The sequence below is a fragment of the Bos taurus genome, chromosome 9, assembly GCF_002263795.3.
Source record: "Bos taurus isolate L1 Dominette 01449 registration number 42190680 breed Hereford chromosome 9, ARS-UCD2.0, whole genome shotgun sequence".
Lineage (NCBI taxonomy): Eukaryota > Metazoa > Chordata > Mammalia > Artiodactyla > Bovidae > Bos > Bos taurus.
Window position 1 is genome coordinate 62322058 of NC_037336.1, and position 25689 is coordinate 62347746.

The following is a 25689-nucleotide window of genomic DNA, read 5'->3' on the forward strand; positions in this document are numbered from 1 at the left end:
GATCATAGCAAAATACAAAAGGTAAGTCATGCTAAGTTGATTTTTGAGGGAACAGTCTAAATCTAAATTAAAACTTTAGGTTCTTTAAGAATTTATTGTATCCCTGGGTCTCATTTCCACAAATCAGTTTTGGTGCTCTGCATGCAGTTATCAGAGCTGACTGGCCATTTCCCCACTAAAAAAATTCTATCTACTGATAAGCTCCCTAACGTCACAATCTGTGATTTCTAGACGGTGCCTTGATGCTTAGGCAGTTTCCGATAGCAGACATTGGGTAACAGCTTGAGACTTGCTACTATAAAATTTTAACTGCTTGAAAACTGCTACTGGAAACATGATAACCAACACTGTCTTTAACTGGAAAAATGTTCTCCTCAGACCCCTGACTTTATCAAACAACCATGTATCAGGCAAATAGATCCAAGGGATTAGATCTGAGAGTGCCTGAAGAACTACAGATGGAGATTCCTAACACTGTACAGGAGGTGGTGATCAAAACCATATCCAAGAAAAAAATGTAAAAGGCAAAGTGGCTATCTAAGGAGGGCTTCCAAATAGCTGAGAAAACAAGAGATGCAAAAGGCAAAGGACAAAAGGAAGATAAACCCATCTGAATACAAGAGTTCCAAAGAACAGCAAGGAGGGATAAGAAAGCCTTCCTAAATAATCAATGTAAAGAAACAGAGGAAAAGAATAGAATGGGAAAGACGAGAGATCTCTTCAAAAAAATTAGAGACACTTCAGAAAACTAAGATCACGGCATCTGGTCCCATCACTTCATGGGAAATAGATGGGGAAACAGTGGAAATAGTGTCAGACTTTATTTTTGGGGGCTCCAAAATCACTGCAGATGGTGACTGCAGCCATGAAATTAAAAGACGCTTACTCCTGGGAAGGCGAGTTATGACCAACCTAGATAGCATATTCAAAAGCAGAGACATTACTTTGCCAACAAAGGTCGGTCTAGTCAAGGCTATGGTTTTTCCAGTGGTCATGTATGGATGTGAGAGTTGGACTGTGAAGAAAGCTGAGCGCTGAAGAATTGATGCTTTTGAACTGTGGTGTTGGAGAAGACTCTTGAGAGTCCCCTGGACTGCAAGGAAATCTAACCAGTCCATTCTAAAGGAGATCAGTCCTGGGTGTTCTTTGGAAGGACTGATGCTAAAGCTGAAACTCCAATACTTTGGCTACCTCATGCGAAGAGTTGACTCATTGGAAAAGACCCTGATGCTGGGAGGGATTGGGGGCAGGAGGAGAAGGGGACAACAGAGGATGAGATGGCTGGATGGCAACACTGACTTGATGGACATGAGTTTGGATGAACTCCACGAGTTGGTGATGGACAGGGAGGCCTGGCGTGCTGCAATTCATGGGGTCACAAAGAGTCGGACATGACTGAGCGACTGAACTGAACTGAAGAAAATTTTTCATGCAAAGATGAGCACAATAAAGGACAGGAACGGTATGGACCTAACAGAAACAGAAGATATTAAGAAGAGGTGGCAAGAATACACAGAAGAACTATACAAAAGAGATCTTAATGACCCAGATAACCATGATGGTGTGATCACTCACCTAGACTCGGATATCCTGGAGTACAAAGTTAAGTGGCCCTTAGGAAGCATCACTACAAAGCTAGTGGAGGTGATGGAATTCCAGCTAAGCTATTTCAAATCCTAAAAGATGATGCTGTGAAAGTGCTGCACTCAATATGCCAGCAAATTTGGAAAACCCAGCAGTGGCCACAGGACTAGAAAAGGTCAGTTTTCATTCTAATCTCAAGAAAGGCAATGCCAAAGTATGTTCAAACCACTGCACAATGGCACACATTTCCCACGCTAGCAAAGTAATGCTCAAAATTTTCCAAGCTAGGCTTCAACAGTTTACAAATCGAGAACTTCCAGATGTTCAAGCTGGATTTGGAAAAGGCAGAAGAACCAAAGATCAAATTGCAACCATCTGCTGGATCACAGAAAAAGCAAGAGATTTCCAGAAAAACATCTATTTCTGCTTTATTGACTATGCTAAAGCCTTTGACTGTGGATCACAACAAACTGTGGCAAATTCTTCAAGAAATGGGAATACCAGACCACCTGACCTGCCTCCAGAGAAACCTGTATGCAGGTGAAGAAGCAACAATTAGAATTAGACGTGGAACAACGGACAGGTTCCAAATTGGGAAAGGAGTACATCAAGGCAGTATACTGTCATCCTGCTTATTTAATTTATATGCAGAGTATATCATGCGAAATGCTGGGCTGGATGAAGTACAAGCTGGAATCAAGATTGCTGGGAGAAACATCAATAACCTCAGATATGCAGATGAGACTACCCTTATGGCAGAAAGCGAAGAGGTACTAAAGAGCCTCTTTGTGAAAGTTAAAGAGTAGAGTGAAAAGGCTGGTTTAAAACTCAATATTCAGAAAACTAAGATCATGGCATCCGGTCCCATCACTTCATGGGGAAACGGTGGAAACAGTGAGAGATTTTTTTCTTCTTCCAAAATCACTGCAGGTGGTGACTGCAACCATGAAATTAAAAGATACTTGCTCCTTGGAAGAAAAGCTATACAAACCTAGACAGAACACTAAAAAGCAGAGACATTACTTTGCCGACAAAGGTTCATATAGTCACAGCTATAGTTTTTCCAGTAGTCATGTACAGATGTGAGAGTTGGAACATAAAGAAGGCTGAGTGCCAAAGAATTGATGCTTTTGAACTGTAGTGTTGGAAAAGTCTCATGAGAATCCCTTGGACTACAAGGGGATCAAACCAGTCAATCCTAAAGGCAATCAGTCCTGAATATTCACTGGAAGGACTGATGCTGAAGCTCCAATACTTTGGCTACCTGACGCAAAGAGCTGACTTATTAGAAAAGACCCTGATGCTGGGAAAGATTGAGGACAGGAGAAGGGGAGGACAGAGGATGAGATGGCTGGATGGCATCACCTACTCAATGGACATGAGTTTAAGCAAGCTCCAGGAGATGGTGAAGGAAAGGGAAGCCTGGCAGGCTGCAGTCCATGGGGTCACTAAGAGTTGGACACAGGTGAGTGACTGAACAACAATAGCCATCTATCAGGCTGTATAACCTGGCAGGAGAGAAACTAAAACCCCGACAGTACAGGCCAGCCATCACTAGGTCTCTGTTTCTCATCAGTAAATGGAAGGGGTTTAAAACTAAAACTGCACTGAAAAACTGGTCCACAGCATTACAACAACCATTTGCTGGAGTTTTGTTACTGAGTGGTCCTGGGATTGGCAATATGGGCATCAGCTGGACGCTTGTTAGAAATGAGCAAGCTTAAATAACCAGCAAATAAGTCTGGCCCCACCCTAGACTTATTAATGAAAATCTGTGTTTACTAAGATCCCTGGAGATTATTTATAGGCACATTAAAGTTTGAGAGGTATTGCCCTGAATATCAGGAAGAATATTTAGGTAATGAACAGTGTTAGAGGCAGTATTAAATAACAGAATTAATTTCTTATCTGAGAGCTCACTAATATAAATACCTTGAATAAATAATAAATTGGAAATACAATGAAAAGTATGTTTGGAATACTCTTAAATGTATTGGAATTTAAGTTGGAATCCAAATAAATCCAACTTTCCTTTCAAAAGGAATGAAGAAAATTTGCTAATATTCCAAAGAATTTTTTCCAATATCCTGCATTCCAGATGTTTAATTAAAATGAGATATTAGTGACGGATACTTAAGCACCTAAAAAATTTACAATCTGCAGTCTGAAAGTAACATATATATTTCATCCAACCTCCCCCTCCAAACAGTTAATATTAACACAATATTACAATACAAAATTTTTAAAAATAAGCACAGGGAAATAAAATTAAGGTCAGAGTAATTTCACTAAAGGTATGACTTAAAAAGTAAAAGTCACATCTATCAATATACTGATAGTTTATCACTGAATTCAAATCTCATATTAAAATAACTAACGAAGAAAGAGTAATAGTAATACAAATTTAGTGCCCCTTCATTTTTCTGACAAAAAGGTGAGGAGGGTACTAACTAACCCTTGGTCAATTTAATTTACAGATGTATGATTAATGTAAGAACACTTAATTGGTTTTCAAAGTATGCAAATTTTGATCAACGTAATTATGCAAATGAAAAAGACAAAACAAATTTATCAGAACAGGTGATCCCATACTATTCTCAACAACAAAACCACTATTTACGAAAAAACAAACACACACATTTGTACCTAGAACAAGAGCAGCAGTTGGAATTTCTCTGAGTTTTATTTCACAGCTCCAGTCTTTAGAATTCTTCCAGAGCCCAGAATGAGATGTTTGCAGAAATTCAACGAGACTGTCAAATAGGTTTTTATTTAATTCCTCCTGTAGTCGCTACAAAGAAAACACAAAACTTCACAAATTATTTTTAGCAGCAATCTGATACATCTTTCCAAATCTGAGAAAGAAAACTATCATAATTTCAATTCCAAAGATCACATGTAAAATGATTATTAGATGAAATTTAAATTTTTTTTCCTTAAATATCCAGTGAATATCCAGTGTTTGGGATTCTTTCCTTCAAAAAATCTCATTTATTTATTCAACAAGGCTTTTCTAATCACCTTACAAATGAAAAAATCTCTTCCCTAAGAAAAGAGAAGAACTGAGATAGAACACTTACAATTAAATTAAAATACACTGTTCCAATATTATTGTAGCAATCTATGCAAAAAGAAGGACCATCCAACTTAAGCTGAGCAGGTAATATAATTGAGCCAAAGCACGGAGCAGGTGATGCAGGAGGTGATGGTGGATGAAAAAAAATGAAGAAGGAATGGGAATGGACAATGGAGAAGGCAAACAAGGAAGAAAGCACCAATCATCTGCGGAATCAGACACAGCTAAACATAAAGAACATGAGAAGTGGCCAGGAATGAGACTGGACAAAACACTCAAGGGACTAGACCAAGGAAATATATATCTGAAATTGAAGCATTAGGATTTTGTCCTGTGGGGAGAACCATGAGGTATGATTAAATCGGGGTTAAGAAGGGTTAATCTGTGAAAGCCAGATTAGATGGGATCATAGGAGCTGTTCTGGTAGTGGGGCTGGAAAACCCCTGTAGCCTGGCATAGGGCTGGATCTGCCCCACAGGATTTGGCCAATGGTGGCATAGGGATAAGCGACAGACCTGAAGGGTTTGACATCAGAGGCAGGGACATCAGTTAAGAGGATATGATGACAATCTATTAGGACCATTTAGATTTTTTAATTGGAGAAGGAAATGGCAACCCACTCCAGTGTTCTTGCTTGGAGAATTCCAGGGACGGGGGAGCCTGGTGGGCTGTCGTCTCTGGGGTCACACAGAGTCGGACACGACTGAAGTGATTTAGCATTTTTAAACTAGAAACCATAAATCCAAACTGCTTCAAGGGTCCCACAGAATACAGCAAGGAGCAAAGCCATCAGGTGGAAAGCAATAGAGGGTGGTGGGAAGCAGTAATAAACTGGAAGTACATAACTCTGCCCCCTAAAGACACAAAAGAACAAGAAATACAATCCTGTGTGGTCGAACAAAACAAGACCCCTCAATATGCTGGTCTCACATCTACAAATCTGCTATGGTGGAGAAACTTTTCAGAGCTGAAATATTAAGAACATGGCAACTGAAAAGGGGGATGAGAGAATGAAGTAGTTTAGAATTAGCTTGATTTCTTAAATGTGTAACTGAATGGATAATTTAAAGAGTGCCACTATTTACACTGAAACATGTGTATTACCATATGTAAAACAGATGACCAGTGCTAGTTCAATGCATGAAGCAACGCACTCAAAGCCAGCGCTTTGGGACAACCCAGAGGAATAGGATGGGGAGGGAGGTGGGACAGGGGGTTGGGATGGGGGACACATGTATACCCATGGCTGATTCATGTCGCTGTATGGCAAAAACCACCACAATATTGGAAAGTAATTACCTTCTAATTAAATTAATTAAAAAAATAAAAAGAGTGCCACTATTTAGAAGTAGTGACGATATGAAAAGGGCCTATGCACTAGGAGCCACCACTGTAAACATATGTCCCAATACCTGAAGCTAGGCTTAATACTTGAAACAAGGGTGTTGTGGTTGTTTTAGGATACACATATTATGCTTAACCAAGATTAACTATATGTCATCAATATTCTTATAAATTGGTAGAAAGTAAAATGGGAAGCCAACAAACATGAGAGGTATGATATTAAAGAAACGTTATTTATTTTAAAAAAAAAAGGGATTCACCTCAGTTTCAGATTTCATCTGCTGCCATATTAACTGGTAAGTTTCAAAGCGAAGCTTACTGTCCTCGGATGCATTTTTCCCTTTATTAAAATAGTCCTCTAAAAACACAGAAAGAAATCAGTCAGTTTCTTTTTTACATGGTAACACTTAGGAAATCTCTGTGCAAAATCACACAAGAAGTGACAGGATTGAATTTTTTAATAAACATCAGAAATATATATATTTTATATGTAACATTCAGTATCCTTTATATTTAATTTTATTTATATCTCTATTTTTACTATACTAATGGTATTGGTAAGTTCAAAAATCTTTTAAATTTTGATTGTATTTCTATCATTTTTTAAAAATTTCTAACAGTTTATTTAATGGTTTTGGTTTGAGGTACATACATCTAGTATTAATGTATTTTCTCTATTTGCTCTTACAAGGTTCTGTATACTTCACATATTTGAACTCTCCTTTAATAAGTGATTCTCATTCATTTATTCTCCTTTACTAAATGATTCTCATTAATTCTTCTGCTACTATTCTTTTTTTCTATTTTCTTTTTTTTCTTTTTCTATTTTCATTCATTTAATTCTCATTCATTTAACTGCTACTATTCTTATTCTTTGTTCAACTGAAATAGTATAGCAGTCTTTTATTTAGTCTGCATTTTACATCCTTCTTGAATGTTTTCCTCTACGTGGTTAGCCATTTATCAACACACTATTTATTGCAAGTTTTCAAACTCTTTAAACCATGATCCATACTAAGGAACACATTTACATCCTATACATGTACATCTATGAAAAACAAAAATCCTAAAGAAGTACTTTTCATTTTCATGTGATAGCAAACATTTTCCAACCTGTTTTTAAAACTGTCAGGACCCACTGAATTAATTTCATGACTCACACTTGGGTTGCAAACTTTCAGTTTAAAAAATATTCATTTATTGAATAATCCATCCTTGCTCCCACCAATGTAAGATGCCCTTATGGTCTGAATACTTACAAATACACTTGAAACTGTTTTTGAACTTCTTTTGTTCTACCAAATCCAACTCTACTCCCGTACCAATTCTGACTCTTTTAATTATTGTAGCTGTGTAGTACATTCTAATATCAAATAGATTCAGCTTCTTCCTACTACATCAAACATTATTCTCTTTCAAAAAAATTTAAGACATTCTTTCAAATTAATTTTGTCACTTCTCAAAACCAATTATACTGGTGTTTGACTGGATGAACTAAAATCTGTAGACGACTAGGGAAGAAGTGACATTTTTAATATGCTAAAAAAAATTCACATCTCCAAATACTACAGGTCTCTTTTTTAATATTCGAATATGTAAAGTAGTCAAATATTTTATATGCCTTATAGTTTTCCACTTCTCTTCATATTTCCTGTTTACTGATAGATATTGCAACAGCTAGAAGTGTCATGGTATTAAAAAATAATTGGGAAAGTACATATTTTTTTCTGATTTCACTGAGATGCTGCTAGTATCCTCTGAACAAGTTTTAAAGTTAATTGATAGTTTGGAATAGAAATTTTCTTTCAAGTTTAGGAACTCTTCCTTCTAATTGTTACTCAGTTTTTGATAAGTACTGATTTTTAAAATTTATCAAAAGCCTTAGAATATACTGAAGTCATCATATGGTAAAGGATAGACAAGGTTATAGAATAAAAATGCAAACCAAATAAAAGCAAGAAGATACACTGCTGCTAAGTCACTTCAGTCATATCCAACTCTGTGCGACCCCATATTCGGGGAGCTGCCAGTGAGAACGGGGTCCTTTGTCCGAAGGACACAGCTCTGGGAGCTGCCTCAGTCCTTGAGGGTTTGCTTGCAAACACAGCTCTCTGTCCCGCCACCCCAGAGATTAGGCGCTTACACAGCTCTCTGTCCCGGACACCTGGAGTTCTGTGCAAACTTTTCACACATAGAGAAATGTTATCTGGTGTAAGAAATAATAACAGGGTGCCATTCCCATGCTCTCAAGATTTCTTGTGACTGTCTGTAAGATGTATAGGTCAACCAAGAAAAAATGTCAACTGTCTTGTCTTTCTCACGCTTTTCTGTATAAATATAAGATGCTGAATAAAGTTGGTGTCAGACTGCGTCCATTCATGGAGATGTGTCTGAACCTCCCGACCCCATCTTTGTTGTAGTCTCTTGCTTTAGTTTCTTTTCTCAGCCCTGCCGTGCACGTTCTCGGGACCTGATCGACTTTGCCGGCTGGCACTGGCACCCATAGACGGCAGCCCACCAGGCTCCGACGTCGCTGGGATTCTCCAGGCAAGAACACTGGAGTGGGTTGCCATTTCCTTCTCCAATGCATGAAAGTGAGAAGTGAAAGTGAAGTCGCTCAGTCTTGTCTGACCCTCAGCGACCCCATGGACTGTAGCCTACCAGGCTCCTCCGTGCATGGGATTTTCCAGGCAAGAGTACTGGAGTGGGGTGCCATTGCCTTCTCCGGAAGATACATTATTAAGAGATAAAACAGAATAACACAGGTCCTTAAATAGAAAAAGCTATTTTATTTATTTTTTAAATGTATCTATTTTTTAATTGTGAAAAAGTCATTTTAATTTGAAGAGTTGCTGCTGCTAAGTCGCTTCAGTCGTGTCCGACTCTGTGCGACCCCAGAGACGACAGCCCACCAGGCTCCCCCGTCCCTGGGATTCTCCAGGCAAGAACACTGGAGTGGGTTGCCATTTCCTTCTACAATGCATGAAAGTAAAAAGTGAAAGTGAAGTCGCTCAGCCGTGTCCGACTCCTAGCAACCCCATGGATTGCAACCTACCAGGCTCCTCCGTCCACGGGATTTTCCAGGCAAGAGTAATGGAGTGGGTTGCCATTGCCTTCTCCGAATTTGAAGAGTAAAAGCATATAAAACATTAAAGTGGTATTACCTTTTATGCTACATCAAAATATATAATTTTAACTATTAAAATTTGGAGGGGAAAAAACAGCACCAGGACACTTTAACTGCTGTCATTTGTAGATATGGTAGGTAAAAAGTTAAAAAAAGTAAGTATTAAGATAAGCTAAAGAAAGTAAGCTCTCCCTGTTGACAGATTCCTTCCTGCTCCTAGTCTAGCTGCTTTGCTCAGGTGAACACCCCCTGCAGTGCCAGTGCCGCTGCCTGGCCCTCCCTCCCTCCCTCTCCACCTCTTGCCCAGTTGTGTTACAGATGTGCAGTCATCCACACAACGCTGAAGCAAGGGAGAGGTACCATTCTTCTTTTATATATATGCCCAAGTGTCTTCAAGCCAAGGGGACAAATGGTGAGGAATGCAGAGCATCTTCCTACTTCTTTAGGCAATTTGTTTCAAGAACTGAAGCCAGCGAAAGCAAGTGCTAAAATCTGGATTTGTTTTCCTCATTTCTGCTCCATCTTATAATCAGGGTCAATTCCCCCTAAGAGTTTCGTAATAAAACAGTATCTGTTGGCCTTTAATCAGCACATACATACCAAAAAAAAAAACAAAAAACCCTCAGGTACTTCCAAGGTCAAACTATATAATTATACATATTCGCTTTATTAACACTAAAAATCTTTAAACAAATCTTAGTAAGTTACAGCTGAAATTCAACACAAAAAGTTCTAAGCAAAAACTTGCCTCATATTATGAGAGACAGTATTAAGTAGTGGTTAGACCGTAGGCTCTGGAATCAGCTTGATTTCAAATTTCAGCTCTGCCACTTGCTAGCACTATCACTGAGAAAGTTCTTTCTAGTCTAAGTATCCTCACATACTTTAGTGCAGAAAACAGTTTAAAACTGATTTCATAGTTTGCTGAGAGGATTAAACAAATTAACACGTGTGTGTCAGTTGCTCAGTCGTGTCCAACTCTGAGCCACTCCATACATAGACTGTATCCCAGCAGGCTCCTCTGTTCACAGGATTTCCCAGGCAAGAATACTGGAGTGGGTAGCCATTTCCTTCTCCAGGGGATCTTCCCAATCCAGGGATCAAAGCCCAGTCTCCTGCATTGCAGGTGGATTCTTTACAGACTGAGCCACCAGGGAAGCCTAGCTGGTCTCAAACTGATGGATTAACACTTTTAAGGTCTACTTTCTGTGATGATTTAGAAAAATCCAATTTTATATATTTGAACTGTTTATTTTCTTAGTCAAACAATAGGATAGTCCAGTTTTCCTTTTTTAATACAAAATTAGTGCATGAGTATACTTAACTGCACATAATTTTCCCATCAGAATGAATCTTCATAGTACTGAATATTGAGTGGAAATATTCAATATGCCTGAGAGGAGCTTTTAAAAAATACTAACACCTGGGTCCCACTCCCACAGATTCTGATTCAATTGGTCTGGGATAGGGTCTGGGCATCAGCATTTTTAAGAAAGTTGAAATATGAATAAGGTCGACAGACTGTACCACTGTCAGTTTGCTAGTTGTGAAACTGTACTACAGGCACGAGATATGCTACCAACAGGGAGAACTGAGTAAGAGTTCAAGGGAACTCTCTCCACTTTTTCTTACAACTGCACATGAATCTACAATTATACTGAAAAAATAATCAGGTTTGTTTTTTTTTTTTAAGTTCCTCAAGTGATTCTAATCTTGGGACTTCCCTGGTGGTCCACTGGCTAAGACTCCGTGCTCCCAATGAAGGGGGCCCAGGTTTGATCCCTTGTTAGGGAACTAGATCCCACATGCTGCAATTAAGAATTCGAATGTGGCAAATGAAGATCCTGGGTGCCACAACTAAGATCCAGAGCAACTAAATAAATATGTAAAAATAACTAATTATAATCTGCAGCCCCAATTGAGAACCAGTGCAATAAACATTTTCTGACTGGTAACAACATCTTAATTTGTTTGAAGTAGTCAAGTCTTCTAACATGACCACTAAACAGATATTTGGATATAAATAGAGGAAGATAGTATTTTTTTAATAATTTAATTTTATTGAAGTGTAATTTACAAATAATAAAATATGCCCATTTAACAGTTTGGTATGAAGAATTGATGCTTTTGAACTGTGGTGTTGGAGAAGACTCTTGAGAGTCCCTTGGACTGCAAGGAAATCCAACCAGTCCATTCTGAAGGAGATCAGCCCTGGGATTTCTTTGAAAGGAATGATGCTAAAGTTGAAACTCCAGTACTTTGGCCACCTCATGCAAAGAGTTGACTCATTAGAAAAGACTCTGATGCTGGGAGGGATTGGGGGCAGGAGGAGAAGGGGATGACAGAGGATGAGATGGCTGGATGGCATCACTGACTCAATGGACGTGAGTCTGAGTGAACTCCGGGAGCTGGTGATGGACAGGGAGGCCTGGCATACTGCGATTCATGGGGTCGAAAAGAGTCGGACACGACTGAGTGACTGAACTGAACTGAACCAAGGTGTACACTTAACGTAACCATCCTATCTAGAGAACATACCCATCACTCAAAAAAATCCCCCTTGCATTTGTGCAGTCAACTCTCCCTACCTCATTCCAAGAAATCACTGGGATTTTTAAGACAATCTCTTTTGAAGAATGGTAACCCTTTGAGGGAAATTTCAATTTGTCTTTTGAAGGTACATTTGGATCCTCTTTTAGATTAGAGCCTAGGGCAGTGCCCTTACCACTCTGTCCTACGCCTTCAAACATAAATGCTATATCAACACAGTAAGCAAAGCAAGCTTAGGCAAGAGAATTACTAATTTATTAAGAGTTAGGTTAGTTCAGACTTGAGGGAGGAAAACTAACAAATCTCATATTAAGATATTTTACCTATTGGCACAGAGATCTTTCTCTTCTTGAAGTTTGGCTTAAACACAAAGCAACCCTACAAAAAAGACAGAGAAAAAATAGCATAAAGTCAAAGCAGCCAAGGAGTAGACAAATCTGATTAACATAGTATTTTATGAATAAACAGATTTTTTTAAGGCATTTCTTTAAAGTGCTAAGAAATCTTTCTTCAATCTGAATTATAGAAGGGAAATTCTTAAACAACAAGGGAATTAAATACTTCTTTCTCCTCCCTCCAATGGGAAGCTCTTCTTTGATTTTACTCTTTGGGAGCTAATCTAAGAGACAAAGAAAATAAAAACTGATGAAATTTAAACCCATTAAAGCTCCATTTTTATAAAACCCAGTGAAAAAAGAACATTAATATTAACATCAAGATGAGACAAAATACTGACACCTTCCCATCTCTAAAGAAACATTCATTATTTAATTAAATTCCAAGTATCTAGAACCTTGGCAGGACACAGACAATTCTGGCTACTGATTCACCTTACATATCTTTCTTCATCTGAAAAAAAAATCCTTATTCATTTATCCATTAAAGTTCGACTCCAATTCACCTGCTTTGGGAACCCTTCCCCAATTTCTCTAATCAGAAGAATTATTCCTTCCCCTAATATCTCACAGTACTTGCATATCTTTGTTTTGCTTTGTTTTAAATTATTTTCCCTATGTAAGATAGCTATTTATGACTGTCTCCCCAGTTACTAAGCACCTTCAGAGTACAGACTGCATTTAATTCATAACTGTCTCCCCAGTATTTAGGATAGTGTTAACATATACATTAGGCAATCAGTATACAAAATGGATGAATGCTTGTCAAATAACTTTTTGGGTAATTTCCTAGCTACACTGAGTTTCATTATTATTTGACTAGTGATACACAGGCCCCAAGCTGCTGGTCCTATGCTTGTTCTACAATCCTAAAGCTGTATCATGGACAGCTTCTTCAAGATTTCCATTTCTATGGAAAATGAAAGAAATATACCTAGGAAAAGCCATCTCGGGATAGATCCAAGGACTGCTGTACAAATATAAACTGGCCATGTGAATTGTTGTTGAGTTGCTAAGTTGTGTCCATGGACAGTAGCCCGCCAGGCTCCTCTGTTTCATGGGATTTTCCAGGCAAGAATACTGGAGTGGGTTACCACTTTCTTCTCCAGCGGATTCCAGACCCAAGGATTGAACCCAAGTCTCCTGCGTTGGCAGGCAGATTCTTTACCACTGAGCTACCTAGGAAGCAGGGTCCAAAATAAGAATTGTGTCTTGAACAATTTTATCCGCAAGCCAGTCCATTCTGAAAGAGATCAGCCCTGGGATTTCTTTGGAAGGAATGATGCTAAAGCTGAAACTCCAGTACTTTGGCCACCTCATGCAAAGAGTTGACTCATTGGAAAAGACTCTGATGCTGGGAGGGATTGGGGGCAGGAGGAGAAGGGGAAAGAGGATGAGATGGCTGGATGGCATCACTGACTCGATGGACGTGAGTCTGAGTGAACTCCGGGAGCTGGTGATGGACAGGGAGGCCTGGCATACTGCGATTCATGGGGTCGCAAAGAGTCGGACACGACTGAGCGACTGAACTGAATGGAACGATTTAAAATACACAAGTATTTTTAATTTTTTTTTTTTTTAAGAAAAATCTTTTGGTGCCATGACAAGCTTGTCACTGCCTCCTTTCTATAGCCACCTGCAATTCAGGAGCAGGAAAAGGAACAATGAAGGAGTGAGATATGAAGAGCCCTGGGAATGGATCCCAATATATGGCAGCGGGAGTAATACCATTATTCACTTTGAACTATTGATCAAGAAATGGTGTTGGAGATGGAAGACGGGAGGAAAGCCAACAGCCAGAAAACATGACAAGGAAAGAGAAGTTTAGTTTAAATAAAAAAGGAAGATGACAGTTCAATAAACCAATAAAACAGTCCTTAAAGATTCTCATTTATGTAAGGTGTCCTTCATAATTATGTCAATACAAGCATCTGTTATGTCATAAATGCTTTCCTGAAAAAAGAAAAAACCATAAACCTCTCACAATCCTGCAAAGTATACAAAAATAAGAAAAGCTTAAGCAACAAAAAGGATTGGGGGACAGAACACTCAAAACCTATGGAACCAACAGGAAAGAAATTCAAAAAAGAGGGGATTTATGTATACATATAGCTGATTCATTTGTTGTACAAGGACAGGACTTAGCAACTGAACAGCAACAGAAACTAACACAACATTGTAAAACAACTATACTCCAAATAAAACCCTTTTAAAACCTATGAACTTTATAACCAGGGCAAAATGCAAACAGCATCAACCCTAAAAAAAAAATACTAGCAGTGACAGCTCTTCTGGCATTTGCACCTGGCATCACAGTCGCTCAAACTTCAGTACGCTTGAATCCTATGCTTTGTAGTTTTTCCCAAATATGTACTCTTGCAAAGTACTGAGTCTCATGATTTTATTCTAATGTAGTTTTAATCAAAATTAAAAATTAAATCCATGGTATATCCTTCATTAATTTACTGTTTGAACGCGAGAAAAGTCATTGCAACTATATCTGCATTCACAGGTTTATCACATAACTTAAGTTTCAGGAGCTTCCAGCTGTACTCCTAATATTACTAAGCGGCACTCAGTGTCTAAAGAGGCACTAAAAGAATTTTCGGTAATGATGAAAATATCTGCGTCTATTTTGTTTACTACTTGTACCTAACAGCGTTTGGCGCACAATAAACACGAGAAGGAAAAAAGAGGGCAGACTAGGGCACATCCTCCCGGGATCCGACCTCCACAAAGCAGAACTTAAAACCTCCTCCGAGGCAAAACACTAAGGCATTTCGGCGTTTTCGCTCCCCAAGCAAAGTTGGCCTGCACTAGACGCGGAGCGAAGATGCCTCAGCTCCGCCCGCCGCTCCTGCCCCTCGAGCCAGGACAACTGGACAATGTAACCTTTGCTTCATCCCTCCTTCACAAGAGAATGAGGCAGCTATGGAGTCCTAGTAGGCGCCCGCCCCCACATACCTTGGACACCGAAGAGGTGGCCATGGCTCCAGCAACCTGTGGAACGCCAGATGCACTCGGGATTTCCCGCGCTCCTTCGCGGCAGCGGGGCAGAGGTTAGTAGCGGGCCACGCTGCTGTTTGATTGGCTGGCAGCACCCTTCGGGCGGGCTTCCGGCGCGCGGAGGCGGGGCGTGCAGAGAAGGGAGGAGCGAAGTTCTGGAGGAACCCGCTTCGTGGAGTCAGACATGGCGTGCGGTTTCCGCAGGTCCATCGCCAGTCAGGTACGGGCCCGGGAACTGGCATATGGTGGACCCCTGAGCCACGAAGCTCCTTTCACCGCTGCGAGCCAGCCCGCAGTCACCCGGAGGCCTCGTGGGTTTTGCTGATACCCTGTTTGTTTTTCCCGCCTGCTTTCGGCTTTCAGGAGGTGCTGGAGCGGCCGAGGCAAACCCGGTCGAGGGTTGAGCCTGCGGCCCAGATCAGTTTTCAGGGTGAAAAGTAAACCTTGAAAGGCTCACATTGCTTCGCTCACTGCTTACCGCCCCGCCGCTCAGTGTGAGTTACCTGGATAGAAAGTCAGTGGGCCATGCCTAGACCCCCTAGAAGTTAGTGTTCTGTTCTCTTAGTGTGTTGGGCTTCCCTGGTGGCTCAGAGGTTAAAACGTCTACCTCCAATGCGGGAGACCTGGGTTCGATCCCCGGATCCTTTCTGGAGAAGGAAATTGTAACCCACTCCAGTACTCTTGCCTGGAGAATCCTATGGACAGAGGAGCCTGGTGGGCTACAGTCCACGGACTTCACTTCACTTCATTTCTCTTAGTGTAGTTGATGGATCTGAATTTCCATCTGAAAAGAGCTAACTTCAAAACGGAGAAGGCAATGGCACCCCACTCCAGTACTCTTGCCTGGAAAATCCCTTGGATGGAGAAGCCTGGTAGGCTGTAGGCTGGGTCGGGAAGAGTCGGACACGACTGAGCGACTTCACTTTGACTTCATGTTCATGCATTGGCGAAGGAAATGGCAACCCACTCCAGTGTTCTTGCCTGGAGAATCCCAGGGACGGGGGAGCCTGGTGGGCTGCCGTCTATGGGGTCGCACAGAGTCAGACACGACTGAAGCGACTTAGCAGCAGCAACAACTTCAAAGCTAGTCATTTCTCTTCCGATCATTTTGACTGCCCGTCCTAGTGTTATTTTTGGTAACTCCAAATGTAACATGAGGCCCTATTTTTTTTGATTCTGAGGCATATTGTTCCTGGAAAACATTTTGCCTCTTGAGAGGTGTAGGGGCAGAAGACGCAGCCAAACCAAAGATGAGAAGGAAGGATTTATTACTTGCCCAAGTACGGAGATGTGGGGGTTGCCAAGGGTTACCTTTCCCAGAGCAGTATCTTCTCAGGTGGCAAAATCGGGGAGGTTTTAAGCTAAAGGTATTGTGCATTTTCGTGAAGGGGCTTGAGCAGGTGAATTCCATATCATATTGAGTCAGTGGTTGAGAGTATAAGGTTTAGTTGAAATCACCAGGGTCAGAAAGGATCAACATCTTCATTCCTTAGGTTCTGACCAGTCCAAGTTCTTAGCTAGCAGATAGTTAATCCTCCTTCACCTGGGTGGATGCCTAGTTCCAGTAGAGAAATTCAAAGTAGATTGTTTTGTGTATCCCCTGAGGGGTAATTAGGATTCTGCCTTCTCCCTACCTGGTGGTTTGATTGCTTTTCCTTTTTTTCCTGTATTCCCTCACTTTCCGAATTTATAACTTTTTGAATCTGCCTGTTTGGAACTCAGGGAAGAGCTAGAGGGCTGAAGGGAACTAGAAAGTTTTTTATACCCAAGAGGGACCCACAGGGTCCTGGTTGGTTTCCGTCCTTTTTCTTTGATGCTCCTCCTCAGTCTTGAGGGGATCAGGTGTTAGACAAGAAAGGGAATAACATTTTGGATTGAGAGGTTAATCGTGAACTTGGCAGAGGAACTCGGTTTTAGGGAGAATCAGTTTCAGTATTTAAACAACTCTGTAGTAAGGATGGAAATAAAACACTGGAACGTTAGAGTTCATCAAAAATAATTCTTTTTTTACTCTTTCAAAAAAGTAAAATCATGCTATTGAAAGCAAAGAAATAAGAGAATCATGTTAACATGAATAATAAAAACATGTTAGTCATGTAAACTATGTCCAGGGTAGGTAGCTTTGGACCTCAGTGTCCAAGCTTTTGTGTGAGTTGGTTACAAACACCCTGAGGTCAAGATAGTGCCGTTACCAGAAACGTATTGTGTTTAATTTTTCAAAGGCTGTATCCTTCGGGCAGTGGCACCCTACTCCAGTACTCTTGCCTGGAAAATCCCATGGATGGAGGAGCCTGGTAGGCTGCAGTCCATGGGGTCGCTAAGAGTCAGACACGACTGAGCGACTTCACTTTGACTTTTCACTTTCATGCATTGGAGGAGGAAATGGCAACCCACTCCAGTGTTCTTGCCTGGAGAATCCCATGGACAGAGGAGCCTGGTGGGCTGCCGTCTATGGGGTCGCACAGAGTCAGACACGACTGAAGCGACTTAGCAGCAGCAGCAGCAGCAGCAGCAGTATCCTTCCTTATAGAGAAAGCAAGTTGGGGAAACAGGAATTAATATGTATTGAGTATATTTGTGCTAATTACTTCACAGTCACATTTAAACCTTGGGACACCCCTGCAATAGAGAAGTATTAACCTTGTGATACAGGTGAGCAAATTGAGATTCAGAGAGATTAAATAACCTACCGAAGAGTTGGTTCATGAACAAAGATCTAACTTTGAAATCAGCTCCTTCCTATACTTTGTGAAGGCGAGGAGCACAATCCGATCATTAAACAGAATGTAACAGAGTTGTGTGACAACATAAACTAAGATTAAGCAAACATGTATTTCCCCAAACAAGATAATTGAGAGATGATCTGAAACAAGGATAAAAATAAAAATATGTGCAATACATACCTTTATGAATGGGGTTCCTTACCTAATTTAGGAATGAAGGAATATGTTACATGAAAGAGCACATTGATTCAGCAAATTTTGATTAATGAGTCAGTTTTTTTTTTTCTTAAATCACTCTTACCTATTGATATTTTTCTGCAGCACCTCCCCACCGACAACCAGTTGTTTGTTCTCTGTAGCTATAACTGTTTCTGTTTGCTTATGTTTGATCATTTGTTTTGCATTTTAGATTCACATAAAAGTGAAACCATACAATATTTGCCTTTCTCTGTGTGACATATCACATAGTGTAATATCCTCTAAATCCATCGTTGTCATCGCAAATGGCAAGACTCCTTTTTTTTTTTTTTAATGGCTGGATAATAGTCCATGGTATACATATACCACATGCTCTTTATCCATACATTTATTGGTGGGCACTTACATTACTTCCATATCTTGGGTATAGTAAATAGTGCTGTAATGAACATAAGAGTGCATATATCTTTTTGAATTAGGGTTTTTATTTTCTTTGGATATATACCTAGAAGTGGAATTCATAGATTGTATGGCAGTTCTTGGAGAAGGCAATGGCACCCCACTCTAGTACTCTCGCCTGGAAAATCCCATGGACAGAGGACCCTGGTGGGCTGCAGTCCATGGGGTCAAGAAGAGTCAGATACAACTGAGCGACTTCACTTTCACTTTTCACTTTCATGCATTGGAGAAGGAAATGGCAACCTACTCCAGTGTTCTTGCCTGGAGAATCCCAGGGACGGGGGAGCCTGGTAGGCTGCCGTCTATGGGGTCGCACAGAGTCGGACACGACTGAAGCGACTTAGCAGCAGCAGCAGCAGCATGGCAGTTCTAGTTTCAATTTTTTGAGAAATCTCCATACTGTTTTCCATAGTGGCTTCACCAATTTGCATTCCCAACATCAATGCACAAGGGTTCCCTTTCTCCACATCCTCACTAACACTTGTTATTTGTTGTCCTTTAATAATAGCCATTCTGCCAGATGTGAATTGACATCTCATTGTGGTTTTGATATGCATGTGCCTGATGATTAGTTATGTTGAGCATCTTTTCACGTGCCTATTGGCTGTCTGCATATCTTGGAAAAACGTCTGTTCGAGTCCTCTGCCCATTTTTTAATTGGGGTGTTTTTTTTTTTTTTTGAGTTGTATGAATTCTTTATATATTTCGGATGCTAATCCCTTGTCTGGAGAAGGCAGTGGCACCCCACTCCAATACTCTTGCCTGGAGAATCCCAGGGATGGCGGAGCCTGGTGGGCTGCCGTCTATGGGGTCGCACAGAGTCGGACACAGCAGTAGCAACCCCTTGTCTGGTGTATCATTTGCAATTGTCTTCTCCCATTCAGTAGGTGACCTTTTTTGTTTTGCTGTGCAGAAGTTATTTAGTTTGGTGCAGGCTCGCTCACTTATTGTTTGTTCCTTTTGAAGTACTACTTCTGCCATAGGTCTCAGAGTGTATGATATTTTGTGTGCACCCTTTTAAGAGTGGAGTCTGTTTCCTGCAAACAGACTGGCTCTCCCGAAAGTTAACCCCTCCACCGTTCAAAGCCAAATGTTCTGAGAACTTGTTTTTCTGGTGCAAGACCTCCAGGCTAGGGAGCCTGATGTGGGGCTCGGATCCCCCGCTCCTCTGGAAGAACCTCTGGTCTTGTAATTTTCCTCCCATTTGTTGTCCCTTTGGGAGTATGGGTCTTGATTATACTATTCTCCACCTCTCCTAGCCATTGTGGTTGTGGTTCCTTCTTTATATTGTTAATTGTAAGAAGACATTTTTTGCTAGTCTTCAGGTCTTTCTCTTCAATAGTTGACCTGTAAATAGTTGTAATTTTGCTATACCTATTGGAGGAGGTGAGTTCAGGGTCTTCCTACCCAGTCATCTTGGACACTCCTACTAACTGGTTCATGGTCTCATCTTTCCTTCTTGAACACTAGCGACCCAGCTGAGATCTTTTTATGTTGTCATTTCTCTGGTTCTCGGAGTCTAAAGTTTTCTAAGCACTTTCTAAGCACCTAAAGTTTTTAAGCACCTCAGACCCAAAGCTGAAAGTAAATGGAATATGGGTTCTTTCCTGGCATGGCTTCAGAGTAATTTGAGAAACATATAAACAGGTTGCTGCAGTGCAGTCTGTAACCACTGTATTAAAACCGTGTGTGAAATGCTGAGGGAATATGGAGAAGATAGCCTGTTAGTGTCAGAGAAGGCTTTGTGGAAAAGGTGCTGTTGAGGAGAGGTTGAGTTGCAGTATACTAAGTGAGGAGAGTGAGAGCTTGGTGGGGATAGGATTTTTCATGAAGAGCATATCCATAGACACATAAGACAGCATGGCATGCTCATGGAACCACAATATTTGGGGATGACTGATTCTTCAGAGTATACCTCTGATGCTTACTTCAGTAAGTTCCTTTGATTCTGTTTTCAAAATAATATCTTGAATTCATCCACTCTTTTCCCATTGCTGCTGTTCCTTCTTTCCCCCAACCCCAAGCCAAACCACCATTGTCACCTGCATCAGCTCTTTACAGCAGCATTCTGATGGGTCTTTCTGTCTCCATTCTTGCCCTCTCTCCAATCCATTCTCTTTATAGCAACAAAAGTGACTTCTAGAGCATAAATCAGATCACTTATCTGTTTAAAACTACACAAACTCACTGTCAGAACCTTAACATCTTTCTTTCCAACAGTAATTCATGCCACTCTAGCCCTTCTTTCTGTAGGATTGTAGCCGCACTGTAATTTTCTTATTTTCCAACCTAGTAAGTTCTTTCCATTGCCATCACATTCAGATTGCATAGATTATTCCCTGTGCCTTGAAGAAATGCACTTTGTACTATGACTTCCTATACTAGATGGAAGTTGCACAGAACAATAGTTTGTAATCTGTGTGCATTCTTTTCTATTCTGTACTGCTTCATTTTCCCACAGAAATCCTGGTTGGAACTCACTGAATTTATTCCCAACTGACAACCTATGGTTTGATAAATATGTCCTCCAGTTGTTCTCTGTCTCAGTCCCTTGTCTGCTTCTGTCATAACACTTTTGAGTTAATTATTTTGTCATGGTTTACTTGTTTTGGTGTATGTTATAAGCGTCATGAAGACAGAGAGCATGTTTTCTTCACTGTTCTTTGCCCAGATCAGCAAAGTGCCTGAAAAATACTTGTTGGGATGTAATATAAACTTTTCAGCTTCTCCAAATAAGTTCATAATTTTAAAACTGTGAGATGACATGGTAAAAGTGCAAAGAATTCAAACTCCAGTCCTTTCATTAATGTAACAGATTTACTCTTGGCAGCTTTTAATTAATCTGTCAGCTATCAGATAATGGTATTGATTGCTAATTTATTGCAAGGATTGATGATGATGATGATGATGATATGGAATATCTTACTTGTACCACGCAGCATTTTACTGAACTTTACAGGGCTATTGATAAGCTTTAATAATGTAATATTAGCACAGGGGGCTTAGTGTTGAAAACTGTGAAGAGTTTGTGATTTTACCCTACAAGTTAGTCAGCCACAGTTCATGGACAGTGGCAGAAAATATTAGAGCCCTGGGAGAAAGGATTATATTATTTCATTATTCCCAGCAAAAGTAGTAGCCAGAGTATCAACATTTTCTTGTGTGGATTCCCCAAACTCCAACTCTTCCCAGAGGGCCCTGTGCAGAGGGTCAGATGATGTGTGTTATATAGGAGAGGACCCTGAGACTTTTGTAATGACAGCAGGCATTTTCCCCTTTATTCTGATGTGCAACACTATTTTTGTCTCACATAGCTATCTGTAATACAAATATCCTTGAAAAGATAGTCCAGGACAAAGAGCAGTTGGGTTTTGCATAAGACTTGCAGAAACTTAGAGTCCCATAGAGATTTGTCTCCCAACCCTCAGCACAGTGGTATGTAGATGAGGTGTTCAATACTTGATATTAGCATCTCATTTAATCATCTCACTCATCTTATGCTCCTGGCAGCATTATCTCCACTTCATAGAGGAGGACACTAAGACTCAAGAAGATGGAGAGAATAAAGTCACAGAGCTACAGAACTGTGGAGTTCAGTGACTAACCAACCCAACTGACTCAAAACACACATTGTTTGGATTCTGCACTATGACCTTGGTAAAATGTTCAGCACTCTTGTCTGGCTCAGAAACATAATGACACGGTACAGATTTGTTTCCCTTTCTCACTTGCTTTTCCTTTAGGTTTTGATGCTGAGGATAAATTAAGCCAGTTCATTTTAATTCCTTTTAATTTTGAAGCTATTTCAAACTTACGGAAAAGTTGTAAGAGTAGTAGAGAGAACTCCGTACACCCTTTTTCCAGATTCACCAATAAATGTGTTACACATTTGCTTCATCATTATCTTTATATCTGTATGATCTGTTTTGTTGTATCATTTGAGAGTAGGTTTCATAAATTAACTCCTAATGAACTTTCATAAATGAACCTCCCAATACCCAACTGTTTACTTCTAAGAACAAGGCTTACCTTAGATAACCACAGTTCAGTTACTAGATTCATATCACACTGATAGACTTTTTCTAAAATTTAATTTACAATCCATTCCTGTTTTGTTGATGTTTTTCAGCAGCCTTTTTTTCCAGTATAGGCTCACTGCATTTCATTGTTATGTGACTGTTATATTTTAAAGACCTTAAGCTCCCCTCCTCACTAATTTATTATCTATTGAATATATAAATTGATAGAGGAGATACACTGATAACAGTGAATAGCAGACACAGCTCCCTGACTGCTGAGTTGTGTTGTCAAATCTCATGACCTCAAGGAGCTGTTAAACCAGTCCAGTTGTTGTCATCTAGTCCTAAGCTGGAGTATCTCCCCAACATAAATTTTGCAGCTTAGGCCTGGTAATTTGGGAAGATACTCTCACACATTCGGGTGAACCACAGCAACGACTGTATTATCTAAATGTGTACTTTACTTCCAACCTGTTCTTACAGGTTCACCAGCATTCAGTTCAGCTTCAAACCACAAGTTCTTTAAGACTCGTGCTAAATTTCTTTCATTATAAATAACTGCAGGTAACTTACTGTCAAATCACTTGGGAAGTTCTTTTTTGATTTAGGTCATACCTTTGACTATGCCAAAGCCTTTGACTGTGTGGATCACAGCAAACTGTGGAAAATTCTTCAAGAGATGAGAATACCAGGCCACCTGACCTGCCTCCTGAGAAATCTGTATGCAGGTCAGGAAGCAACAGTGAGAACTGGACATGGAACAACAGACTGGTTCCAAATCGGGAAGGGAGTAAGTCAAGGCTGTATATTGTCACCCTATATGCAGAGTACGTCATGAGAAATGCTGGGCTGGACAAAGCACAAACTGGAATCAAGATTGCTGGGAGAAAATATCAATAACCTCAGATATGCAGATGACACCATCCTTACGGCAGAAAGTGAAGAAGAATGAAAGAGCCTCTTGGTGAAAGTGAAAGAGGAGAGTGAAAAAGTTGGCCTAAAACTCAACATTCAGAGAACTAAGATCATGGCATCTCGTCCCATCACTTCATGGCAAATAGATGGGGAAGCAATGGAAACAGTGAGTGACAAACTTTATTTTTGGGGGGCTCCAAAATCACTGCAGATGGTGACTGCAGCCATGAAATTAAGAGATGCTTGCTCCTTGGAAGGAAAGTTATGACCAACCTAGACAGCATATTAAAAAGCAGAGACATTACTTTACCAACACAGGTCCGTCTAGTCAAGGCTATGGTTTTTCCAGTAGTCATATATGGATGTGAGAGTTGGACTATAAAGAAAGCTGAGCACCGAAGAATTAATGCTTTTGAACTGTGGTGTTGGAGAAGGCTCCCACAAAGAGTCGGCCACAACTGAGCAACTGAACTGAACTGAAGTTTCAGTTGATACCTTGTTTGCTGACTATTTGAGTCTGAACTAGTTCAGACCTGAAGAAATTCTGCACATGTGGGAATACTGGTGCACTGGCTCTTGCTGGCAAACGTACACCTGGGATCTGGTTATAGTAGAGTCAGAAATGAGGAATAACCAAGGATAATTGATAGTTTAAGTAATTCAGAATCTGGAAAAAAGATTGATCATCTTTCAAGAATTTTGAAACTCATTGCCTTGTAGACTGTTATCTGGATAAAAATATAGAATTAATTTTCTATAAGGTATCAGTTCTGCCACATATATGTTTGGTTGCTAAAGCATAAGGATCTTTTTTTCATCAGCTAAATTAGGATTTTTTGTGTGGTTATTGGAGATTTTGATCTGGAACCTGGCAAGTTAAACTCCTAACTGAATTTCAAGTCTATGTAGACTAGCCACATTGATAGTATATTTTTTTGACTCTGTGTTCAGTTCCTGACTACCAAATGTGGGACTTATGTGTGCCTGTGTGTAAGGGAAACTGTTGAGAACTGCCCTCAAGCTGATTAATTATTGTCTTTTTCATGCCAGGTATCCTGGGAGCCAGGTTCTGTTACATTGGAATCTTTGACTTTAGGTTGCCAAATCCAAGGTTTAGAATTGTACCTGGCACATTGTCAGCATTCAGTAGGTGTTATTATTGTGTTATTCATGAGAATCTCTGGTGATAGGTTCCCAAACCAGATCTGGCATATGTGAATTTTCACTTTGATTCTCCCTTTTAGACATGGTTCTGCTTTCAACCTCAGGTTTCCTCTTTGCTCAGTTGTAAGTTATTTAGTTTATTTTTCAAGGACTGTGCCTTGTGGATTTTATTCCTCTGTCTTCAGGTTTAAATTTTTGAGCCTTAGTCTTCTTTTAGTGCTTTATTTTCAACTAAATAAACTTCTGACATATTCTTTAAAAAAATTTTCTTTCACTATTATGAGGCCTCAAGTGGATAGCTAGCAAAATGCCCTTGTTATATCTGTGGTAGCCCCAGATGAAACCCAGGAGAACACTTTTACCTAAAGGGAAATAAAAAAGAAATCTGTAGCCAAAGAAACTCTTAGGTCACTTTCTCATCAGAGAAAACACTAATTTCAATCTCAGAGACAGTTGAAGAAAGTCCTATTATTTCCAGAATAATTTGGAACCTATGAGACTGTAAGGAAATGAAAAACCATGCTCTCCAATATTTGACAGTGGTTCTTAATGTTTTCTTATTTTTGTGTATGTGCCCCATCCATTTGAATTATACTCCTCGAATTAAAAACCCTCCCTCAATTGGGCACTGATTGTTAACATGGGAGGCAGCTGGTTTCTCCTTTTGCAATTTGTCTCTAGCTTTGTCTACTTGAGACGAGAATCACCTGAGAAGCATTAAAAACAATACCTAAGCCCAGGTCCCTTGGGCTGTAATGGGGTAGGGGCCTTGAAGTTCTAAACCTTATCAGGTGATTCTGATATTCACTCAGGCTTGATAGCAGCTAGCTAAAGACGACCAGCAGCGGAAAGGTATGGTACAGTGGTCCCCATATTTTACTTCACGTTAGAATCAATCCCAAGAGCTTTTTAACATCTGTTGCTCAGGTCACACCCTGTATTAATTAGAATATTTGCATGTGGGAGCCAGACTCCAGTGTTTTCTAAAGATCCCTGGGTCATTCCCATGGGCAGCAAAATGTGGAAACCCCTGGTATAGTGATTAAGAACAGAAGATACAGGTTTAAATCCAGCTTCTCTGATAAGTAGGTAAGTTCACTGTACTTCATTTGTAAAATGGAAAATTATT

The 25689-nt window shown here is 40.1% G+C and overlaps 2 protein-coding genes across 19 annotated transcripts in view; one reads left to right on the forward strand and one right to left on the reverse strand.

Moving 5' to 3' along the window:
* Positions 1-15106, reverse strand: part of ORC3 (origin recognition complex subunit 3) — a 69321-nt gene extending 54215 nt beyond the window's left edge. For 6 of the 7 annotated variants that reach the window (XM_024996628.2, XM_005210894.5, XM_005210893.5 and 3 more), the window contains exons 1-4: positions 15041-15098; positions 12005-12059; positions 6265-6362; positions 4231-4375 (exon numbers count right to left, since the gene is read on the reverse strand). In XM_024996628.2, coding sequence (XP_024852396.1) covers positions 4231-4375; positions 6265-6362; positions 12005-12059; positions 15041-15064 — 322 coding nt within the window. In that variant the 5' untranslated portion in view covers positions 15065-15098. 7 annotated transcript variants of the gene reach the window in all.
* Positions 15107-15241: 135 nt separating this feature from the next.
* The window catches only part of RARS2 (arginyl-tRNA synthetase 2, mitochondrial), a 94067-nt gene continuing 83619 nt past the window's right edge, over positions 15242-25689 (forward strand). For 5 of the 12 annotated variants that reach the window (XM_059889722.1, XM_059889726.1, XM_059889727.1 and 2 more), the window contains exon 1: positions 15250-15302. Coding sequence is in view for 5 of the 12 variants with exons in the window: in XM_059889718.1 (XP_059745701.1) it covers positions 15267-15302 (36 nt within the window). In the remaining 7 variants the exon portion in view is untranslated. Of the gene's footprint in view, positions 15577-21972; positions 22120-23307; positions 23563-25689 lie in introns of all 12 variants that reach the window. The other 7 variants (XM_059889720.1, XM_059889723.1, XM_059889715.1 and 4 more) reach the window with 4 other exon arrangements.